General features: G+C 35.6%; 1 protein-coding gene across 1 annotated transcript; it reads right to left on the bottom strand.

Moving 5' to 3' along the window:
- Positions 1–942: 942 nt before the first annotated feature.
- LOC118574617 (NAD kinase 2, mitochondrial-like) lies at positions 943–10,196 on the bottom strand. Its single transcript, XM_036175562.1, is given in 2 exon segments — positions 943–2,143; positions 10,064–10,196. Coding segments are annotated over 2 exon segments (1,245 nt in total). The 3' UTR covers positions 943–1,031.
- Between the last annotated feature and the right edge of the window lie 2,187 nt (positions 10,197–12,383).

Genomic DNA, 12,383 nt, shown 5'->3' with positions numbered 1-12,383 from the left:
AAACTAGTTTCTTTTAAGGAGACCAAGAATTAAATGACAACAGTTTCATTCCCAACTACAATGGTTTTCCCACAGGGAGTGGAGAGCTCTGAGGTTCTATCCTCCAAAGTTACTGTTTAAAATTCAGAATACATGAATGAAAACCACAACACTAAAGTCAGGCAATTCTAGAACTACATCATCCCATGTATTTACTAAAGAGTCCAATTCTCCTAAACTAAAGGGAAGTTTGAACAGTTCACCAAGTTCCTTCTAACCCTTTAGTTCATACTAGAGATTCAAAAACAGGAAAGGGACTACTAGACTCCTTATTTAAAAAAAAATCTGACCAACAACTGCTATGGAAAAATTAATACATTTACAAGGCATTATGATTTGTCCCAAAAGATGTATTTCATCTAGCATTGGTGACATTAACCCAAAGAAGTCAGAATTCACCTACAAACAATTTTTTAAATGATTCAGTTTTTTCAATCAATAGTGATTTCATCATTATTTCCTAGAATTAGAAAATTCTTAACATTTACAAAAACACATTTACCAACTGCAGTTAGGTCAACACCATGATTTATCAAAATTCCCCATCATCAAAATTTTTAAAAATCTTTACTTTTAGATACTATAAAAATAATGCATTAATCAAATGACACACAGCCCATTCCACAAAGTTAGAAAGAAAAAAAAACAAACAAAACCAAAATGCTGGTGCAGTTAAATTTGAAACCCTAAATACTTAACCTTTTATTTAACCTGACTCTCTAAAGAATATCAATATTCTTGGTTACCAACTGTAAGTAATATAGAAGCTTCACCAATATAATTCTAATCCATTTAGTCCATCATTTCTCACATGGTGAACAGCTTTTGACTATAAGAATGGAACAGAACAGCACATAGATCCCACGTTAGTCTCCACCTTTGACTCTAGTCTTGGTTCGAACCAAAATAAGGGAGGTTTATGGCTGGTCATCTGTATCTATAGAAAAAAAATCATGTTTCCAGTAATCAAATCTGTCTTCTGAGGAAATCCTTCACTGTTCTAGAATCACAGTTCGAAGTTCATCTTCTTTACTTATCATCATCGAAGCAATGGCTCCATCGTTAAACTCAAAAGAAGTTCCTCCATCCACAACCATGCAGGCATCCCAGCATCGAGAACTGACACAGACATTTGAGTAGAAACACCATTGATGGCTGCTGGAGAAAACTCTGTTTTATATTGGCTCTCGAATACTGAACAGTATTTTTGGTTCTTCAGGACTGTAGAGCAATGATTCATTATATTCATTCGTTACTTTTTCTACCAAGTCTTTGTTCAATGGAAGAGTCAGATTTCCTTGTCGTCTTGCAATATTTAAAACATCTTCAACATCCTGAGCTGCAACCTTGTTCATATTGAATGACCAGGCCTTTGATCCTGTTCCAGTACACAGGTTGAGCCCTGAACTCTTCTGCTTTTCCCAGGAGCCATCATCAACTGAAATTTCATAGTAGGAAGCCCTGGATGACAGACTCTCCCCGATGAAGACTTCATTGAATGCCCTCACTGGTAAAAGCTGAGGTCCCAAAGCCTCGGAGCTTCCATCATCAGCTTTTTTGACGTTATAGGCTCTGCTGTGCTGATTCAAACTCAGCTGCTGTTCATGAAGGTCCACAGGAATGGGGTTTATGCCAGTCCCTTCCAGATATAACCTGATACGCTGCCTCCATAGCCACCTGAACTCACCACGAGAGAACTTCTGTAAGGCTTCAGGGAAGGAATGTGTGTATCGAACAGGCAGATATAAATGACCTTCAGACCGTTCCGGATCAGTGTTGACCCCAATGACAGGTTTAAGTCTGTCCAAAACTTTACTTGCTGCCTGAAGCATTGTACCATCACCTCCTGCCGCTATGACAGCGTCTGCCCATCCAATGGTTTCTTCGTTGTACTTCCTCCGCTTGACCAGGCGAACCTCAATCCCTTCATCCCGTAAACTATCAACTATATGTTCTACATTTTTGGTGTGAATATGATGTCGTTCAAGTAGTCCACTGTAGCTGGAGCCTTTCAATGCAAGCAGCTGCTTCAGATCCTCCTCAGAGAGCTCGGCCACAAATGAGCTTTTTAAAGTATCAGTTTGTGTACAGAAATTAGCAAACTCTTAAAACCAATAGTGAGTAAAATTGGTATAAAAATCAACATTATAGGACAAAGTTATAATGAATATAGAGGCAGTAACCATCACATTATTTAGCTTCTGTCACTGTTATCAAGTAATCTAAATAACTGTATGGAGTGAATGAAGTTCAGAGTGAATGTATATTGCTTAACAAGAACATGGCCCTGGGAGTGACAAAGACTTCCCCAGTGCAGCTCAGAGAGATATTAAAGCTTTCCTCTGATCTGAGAGATGCCAATATTGGCAGTCTGTGAAGAAAATGCTCACAGCAGTTTTCTCCACCCAGTCTTTACAGCCTGAGATGGCTTCCCTAAAAGTTCCTGTCCTTTCAAGAGTAGCTAAACCTGGCTACTTGCTTATCTTTGTGTGACAATCCCACCATCTTGTTCATCTGTTTCCAATAACCCTGAACAATATATAATAAATACTGTGATCTTTGAGGGAAATCTGGCTTCTCTACCTGAGAGCCCAGACAACTCAATCCCAGCTTTTCTCTATATATGTGTGGTGTACTTTCTTCATCCTGTAAGTTACCCCATTCATGGTTCCAGAATCCAAGCCATGTAAGGATTCAACGCATAACATAATAAATTTACAAAGAGAGAAACTTTACTTTCTTCATAGTTTTGGAGAATTCAGCCAATGACTAGGTTTTGCCTTTTGAATATAGGACTGTGGCAAAGCAAGATCCAATAGTAGCTTACATAGTTTTAGGTTTTTGTACACAGGTCTTTATGGAAAATCTAGATCTAAAATAGATCAGTCATTAGCAAGATATATTAACAAAATAATCACAGGATAATTTAGAGTGACAAAAATAGGTTTTCTTCAGCAATGTTTTAGGATTTTTGTGGAACAAATTCATTTAATTTACCATAGTTACTAATTGAAGAGGAATATATCATCACCATTTCTAGATGCTGGACAATATGCAAATTCTTTTGTTTTCTTAAAAATTCTTGCCAAAATTAGCATATCATGTTGGGAAATTTCAGAAGCTAATAATAATTTTATAAGATAACCCTGTTCCAGAGTAAAGACATAAAATACTGGAAGGAATTGACTTATAGGTTTGGGTAATATATGTGATGATGTGGTAACAGAAACATTATTTGGTTTTGATGCAGGGTTATTCCTGTCAATGCCCACTAGTGCTTGGCTTACAGGAGAATGCCACTGTTCATGAGTTTTGGGTGGGTTCTTGGGACCTAATCTCAGGTCTTCATGCTTGTACAGCAAGAACTTTACTGAGTGAGCTGTCATACAGTTTAATAAGTGCCAGTTGTTATAAGTCATGCCACTATTGGAGATGAGAAAGAGAAGCACACAAAGATCTAGATATTTGTGAGGCTGTGTTCTAAGCAAAGTGGCAAACTGACTAAATTTTAGTGAGTTATTATGTTTCATAGGCATTGTCTGTATGCACTTCTCACTTAGACCACTGAGCAATACACACACAAAAAAAAAAAGAAAAAAGAAAAAAAAACTGGATTAATTACAACCAGTAAACAGGAAGGAAATCTAAACACTCAGTGTTTGCCACCAGCATCACACTACAAGAAAACAGAAAAGAGTAATTTTTTCTGTTGTGTCTAAAGTACAATGAAACAGTGGCATTCTCCTGTAACCTAAGCACTAAAGGGAGTTACAGGAATAACCCTTCACCAAAACCACATAATGTTTCTGTTATCACATCATCATAGATATTAACCAAACATATAATGCAATTCCTTCCAGTATTTTATGTCTTTACTCTGGAACAGAGTTACCTTATAAAGTTATTACTAGTTTCTGTAATTTTCACTTCCTGGAAAGATGGAAGCTTATCCAACATAAGGGGCCTGTGACAGACTGAAGTAAAGATACCTACCACCAAAGTCAAACTTAGTGAACCAAAATATTTTATTGAGGTTACCTACAAGAGTATGGGTATGGGTGTAGAGTTACTTAAAGAAGCAGAAATGACTCAAAGGCAACTACATCAATGAAAGTACAATGAAACATGAATGGCATCTCTCCAAACCTGGAAGACTAGATTCACTGTATAATTTGCAGGGAGCTCAACAGGTGGGAGAGTGTCTTTTCTAGGAAGCTCAGTTTGCTGTTCTGGTCTGAGAGTGTCTGTTAGTAGTCCTTACTAGGTATATAAGCTTGGGGACAGGGGGACATAGTGAATCTTGTCATTTTCAGGAAGAGCCTGAAGCTTTTGAGTTGTTTACTTCTTGAGACCTCTTTAAATTATTATTGTTTGTTTTCAGTTGTCTATTTGTGTTTTTTCATCTTTATTGCTTAGTAGTACTTGTTTTACTTTTTTGAAATTATATCATTTTCTCTTTCTCTTTCTTCCAAATTTTCCCAAAACCCCTCTTGCTCTCTTTCAAATTTAGAGCTGATTTTTTCATTAATTGTTAGAAAATGTACATATGTATATACTTGAATTTTAATGAGCTTTCCTGCAGGATGGCATGTAGAGCCCTTTTTAGATTCTAAGGTTAGATCATCCTGAGACTTACTGAATTTCTTACAAGATGGAGTGTTTTATCTTAGAGGAAATTATCTTAGCCACACAATGGGACTAAGGAGGAAGTAAAGTAAATTGGGACCTTGCATATATGGTATATCAAAAGTTGATATTGTCCATCTAAATGTGAGGTTCTCTCACAGAATAGCATAAACTGGGTAGTTTTTAATTAATATTTATTTTTTTTACTGTTCTAAAAATGAACATTTAAGATCAAGGAATCTGTAGGTTTCATATCTGACCAGAGTTTAATTGGTGATTTCTGTTTCCTTTTGTGGCATGAGCAAGAAACACACTCTGGCATCTTACTTTCTGTCTGTTTGAGATAGGGTCGTATAATACACCAGTCCTCCTGCCCTGTCGTTCCCCATAATAGGCATCAATTTAGAGTGTCACTATATAGAGTTGAGTCTCTGATACCAGGGCAAAGCAAAACCAACATTTTTACCACCTGTATATGATTCTTAAAATCATGAGTGTTTTGTGATTATCACTACACTAATGTAGGTGACAGAAAATATGCATCCTATCCTTACAACTGACTTACCATACCAAGTTTGGGGTATTTTTTTCACAGCCTCGAGATTCTTCATTGATAGATAACATAAGTGGATTAGACCAGGAGCTCTTGAAAGCATTCTAATAGATCATAAATTTTAATTTTCCAACATTCCAGTTGAGTTTGTTTCTTTCATGTCACCTTCCTGGGGGATATTAATGAAAAGGTCAACTTTATCAAATTATTAAATTACATCAAAATAATCCAGGCATGATGATAGTATTAACATCAGAACTCTCTTAAGCATAAGTAAAAATATAAGCATAAATAAGTGTATATATATATAGATATATATACATATATAGATATATATACATATATATACATATATAGATATAGATACATACATTTATAGTGTGTACATATATGAAGCTTTAATACCCTTATACATTGCATTTGCATTTTTTTTACCAATAGTGTAGTTTATATGTAGAATGTGAATAAGTAGAAGTGATACACTGTGATGTTAGGAGTTAAGAGTAACATTTAGTAAAAATTAAGGTGCCTGGTTTCCTATGATGTCCTAAAAAAACTATTACATTGTTCTTCTGCCCTCTTGTGGCCACTGTTGGGTACTGCAGAAAGCTAACTCTGGTCCCTAGGAAAACCAGCGCATTCAGTCTTTAATTGATATCCCTGTAAGGCCTGCTCTTTTTTGAAAGGAGTGGCTCTGGGGGATCTGGGAGATGGAATGAGAACTGGGAGGAGTGGAGGGATGGAGAATGCATTCATGATGTATTGTGTAAGAGAAGAATAAATATAAAGAAAAAAAACACCTTTTCTTATAGAAACCCAAAACATACTCTATATTTTGCCAGGGTATTTTATTATAATGCTTTGCTTTATTGCTACTTAAGCTTAAAGATATTTCTAAACAATTTCTACTGAGAACTTCAGATATTTTAGAAGTTTGCTTTCTAAGACTGATCGTTCTGAAAGATTGAGGGCCTTAAAGGACAAAGTTTGTGGCTGGGAACTTTTCAGTGATTTATTTAGACTACACATAATTTAAAAAACCAGTGATTCTGAATACAGTTTTTAAAAATACAGAAAACACAGCAGAAAATTCACTCATCTTCTTTATTGCTTGTAATTTTTTAAACATTTACCGATGCTACAGAAATTAAGAAAATAGTAAAAAATTGTTGATTATGTTTATGTAAATAGTATTCATTTGCTCTTTTGTGAACCAAATTTTCTCATTTTAGAATATTTCTTTCAATTACACTTTAGTTATTATCTTATTTCATGGTATAAGCACCTGTAGCATACATTCTGAATCTGTAGCAATTTCCATTCTTCTTATAGGATAACAGACAAATGAAAGAATAGAAACTTAAATTGGTAAGTATGACTTTATGTTTACATCTCTTATTCATTCATATGCATGCACATATGTGTAGTTAGAGTTTTTCTGCCTGGCCCACAGTCAGGACAAATCTCTCTTACCCACCAGTCCCACAGTCGCTCAGACCCAACCAAGTAAGCACACAGAAACTTACATTGTTTAGAAACTCTATGGCTGTGGCAGGCTTCTTGTTATCTACTTCTTCTATCTTAAATTAACCCATTTCTGTTAGTCTATACTTTGCCACATGGCTTGTGGCTTACCAGTGTCTTTACATGTTGCTTTTCATGGCAGCAGCTGGCGGTGTCTCTCTCCAGCCTTCTCCTTCCCAGAATTCTCTTCTCTCTTGTCCCGCCTATACTTCCTGCCTGGCCACTGGCCAATCAGAACTTTATTTACACAGAGCAATAGCCACAGCACATATGTATACACAACCATTTGCATAAGCATATAAATACATGTGTATACATTATATATATATATATATATATATATATATATATATATATATACTATGAATAATGAGATAATGTGATTTGCCTTTTAGTTTTAATTTTTGTCTATATTTTTACATCTTAATTTAAATGCAATTATATCATTTCCCTTCTCTTATAGCCCTACCCTTGTCTACTCTCTCAACCCATCCCATGTTCCTCTCCCTTAACTCCCTCTCAGACCATGATTTCCTTTTATTATTGTCACACATGTATATGTATGCATAAATATATAATAATTACTTTCATTGCATTCAATGGTTAAATTACTATGATTTACATGTAGTTTGAAGTTTCTCTGGTCCTACTGCCACCTGTAGTCCCATGGCCTGCTTTTAAAATAATCACTCAGAAGCTTGTACTAATTATAACTGCTTGGCCATTAGCTCAGGGTTATTACTGACTAGCTCTTACACTTAATTTAACCCACAATTCTTATCTATGTTTAGCTGTGTGGCTTGGTACTTTTTATCAGTTCTGCATTGTCATCTTGATTCCTTTGTGTCTGGTTGTTGACTCTGACTCAGCATTCCTCTTTCCAGAATTTATTTAGTCTGCTTTTCCCACCTATACTTCCTGACTGGCTACGGGTCAATCAGTGTTTTATTAAACCAATGCACAAAAGCACTATCCCACAGCATTTTCCCTTTTTTGTCTAATCAAAACAGAATGTTTTAATGTTAACATACTAAAATTACATTTAATAGAACAGTTATCAAGCAAGAATTACAGTTACAATATCTAGTCTATTTATATTTGGCAAATGTAAAGTAAATATTTTATCTATCTTATATTTTTAAGTCTAAAATTTCATGTCTAATTTATCTTCCGTCATAACCAAGGTTAATTATAACTATCTAGTCTTCAACTACATCAAAGACCCCAGAAGGATATAATATTACCCAAGTAACAGGAAGAACATTCTAAACAATCTTCAAAAATCTAGAATGACAAAGACATTTGTCTGGACAGTCATCCAAAGTTCCTCTGTAACATTGGCACATCCATCTTCAGCCTATGGTATAGTGATATTTTATTTGTATTGAAATGTGATTTTATTTGTATGTTAAAAAAGTTGCCTTGAGTTCAGAGCAAGCCAGAGCAGAAGCTGGGTGGTAGTGGTGCACGCCTTTAATCCCAGCACTGGGGAGGCAGAGCTAGGTAGATCTCTGTGTGTTCAAGGACACAGCCAGCATGGCAGACACATGCCTTTAATCTCAATAGCAACCATAGAAGACCTGGTGGTCTGTACAAACAGGCAGTGACGAGGAGGTCATGTGGCTGGGTTTACAACCAATGAGAAAACATAACAGAAAGTCCATAAATAGACAGAACACACTCTGCAATTGGTTCTGTGTTTCTTATTTAACAAGCCGGTTATATCTACACTATGGCCCTAGAGTCTCTCAGATGCTTCTCCATGTGTCCTGTAGAATGTCTGGCAGTTTCTTCTATAAAGCAGGAGTCTGAAGGACCACCTCACCTTGCAAATTTCAGTGGTCACCGCCCTATAGGTCATGCATGTCCAGTTTATACAGCATACTATAAAGCAGTCGATGTAAGGGCATTTTTTTTTTTTGCCCAGTGGCTAATTTTGTCCCCAAGAAATCAAATTTCATAATGAGTTTATTCAAGGCCCATTATCTTCTCTGAAGTAGATTGGTGCTGCCAAGAGCAGACATGTCTCAATGTCTAGAAAGTGAAAGTTTTTGAAACATTTTAAATGTCATGTTTTGTAAGTCTTTGAAATATTGAAGATAATCTAATTGAAATATATCTATGCATATCTACAAAACTTAGCTAACATGACTACAAGTTTGATTATCATAGATGATTAACTATTAATCTGTATTTCTTAAGGATGCATTATAATTTTAAATGAATTGTATAAACATAACCTTAAATAAGAGTAGAAATATACATACACTTTAACAAAATTAACTTTAAATTTGTAATAATAAACTAAAATCCATAGCAATGTAATACATTTTAAACAAGTTATTGTTCTTTAAAAGTTGGTTTAATAATCTACCCTTTCATCCTATCGTATGTGTATCCTATCACCCTTTTTTCTTTTAGAAAAATATTGACTATGATCAATAACAGTTTGTAACCAACAACCTAAACAAAGACAAATATCTCTAATCCAGTTTTGGGAATATGGACATAGTTTTCTAAGCTACTTCTTGCTGATAGAGGGCACTGATAACCTTATGTAGACACAAAGAAAATTTTAGGGTTATGGTCAAGTCCTGACTGGGGTAGTATGTGGGGATATAATCTCTAAACCAGTTGTCTTGAAGTTGATTTTGGATGTTGGATGATATGGGCCACAGTGTCATTGGAGACCTTTCAGGGGGTCTTGGCTGGTTAAACCATATCAGCCTGGAAGCAATCCACAGGTTTTCATTTTCTGTAGAAACAAAAGCAGAACCTCTTTTCCAAAGCAATGTATCCTTAGACATAAATATTGATATTAAGATATATTTAAAATATACACATTAATTTAACTCAGTAGCTTTTAAAATCAAATGTCTCTCTGTAGTTAAAAATCCTAAAGAAAACATAATTCAGATTCTCTATGTGATATCCATCTTTATGTGGCTTATTTTTTATATTATTTTTACTTTCTCTTTAAAGGATTTATGTTTTCAAACTTTCTATTTCTTTATATAACTGTCTATATTTCTTTCCCTTTCCCCTCCAAGCCTATGTACATTTTTACACATACTATAAACCATTTAGTCTTATTCCATCTGAAGCTGTCTTATTATGAATCTATTGCTTTAAACTTCAGTGACTAGTACTGAAATGGCAGCTTTGTCTGCTGGCTCCACCCACCTCAGCTTTCCAACACCACAGAACTACATTTACTGCTGACTGTGAAGCAGTGGCTCTGTGCCTCCATCAGAGAAGCATGTAGCCCTCAAACCTTTTCTTTCTTTGTCTGTACTAACAAAAGCTATAACTACTACATACCATGCTGCACAGCTTGCAGACACCACTGTGTACAGTGGCAGAAATCTACAATATTGCTCTCAAGCCCATACACAGTGAACCCACTATACTGTAGTTCAAGTACCCAGGCCACAACATCTGTGTACCTTGGCATCTCTATATCTTGACCTGCATGAGACATGAAGTGGAGAGCTGTCTTTTGCTCTGTTATTGTGTGTTTAGAAGCACTTTTAAAACTCTTTTAAGCTCTATGGAAATTTGAGAGCTTTACATTGGTATGCCAACTGTAGCTTGAAGTTTCTCTGGTCCTACCAGGCACCCACAGTTCTATAGCCCACTTATAAAATAATCACTCAGAAGCTTATATTAATTATAACTACTGACCATTAGTTCAGGTTTATTACTGGCTAGCTCTTACACTTAATTTAACCCGTAATTTTTATCTATGTTTGGCCACAAGGCTTGGTATCTTTTCTCAATTCTGTCTTGTCACCTTGTTTCCTCTGTGTCTGGCTGGTGTCTCCTGACTCTGCTCTTCCTCTTCCCAGCATTCCCTTAATCTGCTTATCCTGCCTATACTTCCTGCCTGGCTACTGGCCAATCAGCTTTTTATTAAACCAGTGTACAAAAGCATTATCCCACAGCACTAGAAGAATGATAATTACTCACATTTTAATGTATTGAACTTTTAAAATAATTCTTACATAATTATTGATACTAAAACTTCAGTTGAACCAACCTTTAGCAATGCATCATTAATTTAAATTAACCATATTTCAAAGATAAAGTCACAATACTCATGACATCAGATGTTTTGAAACATTGGGTTATAAAAAGTACAAAAGTCTCTTTAGAAGTATCAAGTTGCTTAGTGTAATAGTTCAAAATCATTCAACATGATTAATATTTCTTTAACACAGTTTTCTATGGACTCTTTCTAACAGTACAAGAAAATGTAGAATCATAAAAGGAATTTGCAATCTGCATCAGTTGAATATTGCTTAATTAAAAAGACAACAGATCATCCTCCAAAGACTTTGTCTTTATTTCATGTGCAATGCCTTTCCAGAACCTGAGAAGGCATTCTAAATTAGTGAAATGTTCATCAAGGAAATTATTTGGGTTGTTTAAAAATAAACAGTTAATTTCTTTGATAATTCCATAAGAAAAATACAGCATATCACTTTAGCATGTGAAATTCAATGTCTAGTTTTTTTTTTTCAAGGTGAGAGGCTAGTACTCACAGGTTATTCACTGTAACTGTTGTTATCTTTAAAATGAATGGTTTCACTAAGATAAATAAATCAACAGAAAAAGTGCCTATGGCATATTTTACAGTGCATATAAAAATACAAAGGAATACAAACTTTCCCTTCAGTTGAAGGAATTAAGACATGTTTTCAAACATGACCCAAGCTTGACAGTGGTAGTGCATACCTTTAATCCCAGCACTCAGGAAGCAGAGCCAGGTGGATCACTGTGAGATTGAGGCCAGCCTGGTCTACAGAGCAATATCCAGCACAGCAAGCAAAACTACACAGAGAAACCCTGTTTCAAAAAATGGAAAAAAAAGATACAATGGAAAAAAGAAAGCATCTTCAACAAATGGTGCTGGCATAACTGGATATCAATGTGTAGAAGGCTGCAAATAGATCCATATCTGTCATTGTGCACAAAACTTAAGTCCAAGTGGATAAAAGACCTCAATATAAATCCAGTTACTCTGAACCTGATAGAACAGAAAGTAGAAAGTAGTCTTGAATGCATTGGCACCAGAGATCACTTTCTAAATATAACACCAGTAGCACAGACACTCAGAGAAACAATCAATCAATGGGACCTGTTGAAACTGAGAAGCTTTTGTAGAGCAAAGGACAAGGTCAACAAGACAAAGCAATAGCCTACAGAATGGGAAAAGGTCTTCACCAACCCCACATCTGACAGAGGGCTGATATCCAGAATATATAAAGAACTCAAGAAATTAGACATCAATTGCCCTACAGTCCAGTTAAGAAATGGGATATAGAACTAAACAGAATTCTCAACAGAGGAAGCTCAAATGGATGAAAGACATTTAAGGAATTGCTCAACATCCCCAATTATCTGGGAAATGTGAATCAAAACAATTCTGAGATACCACCTTACACCTGTCAGAATGGCTAAAATCAAAATCACTGAAGAAAGCTTATGCTGGAGAGGATGTAGAGTAAGGGGAACTTTCCTCCACTGCTGGTGGGAAAGCAAGCTTGTACAGCCACTTTGGAAATCAATCTGGCACTTCCTTAAAAAATTGGGAATCCATCTTCCCCAAGACCAGCTATACCACTCTTGGGCATATACC

This window comes from Onychomys torridus, chromosome X (assembly GCF_903995425.1).
Source record: "Onychomys torridus chromosome X, mOncTor1.1, whole genome shotgun sequence".
NCBI lineage: Eukaryota > Metazoa > Chordata > Mammalia > Rodentia > Cricetidae > Onychomys > Onychomys torridus.
The sequence above is the reverse complement of the archived record's forward strand: the minus strand, read 5'-3'. Positions and strand labels throughout refer to the sequence as shown.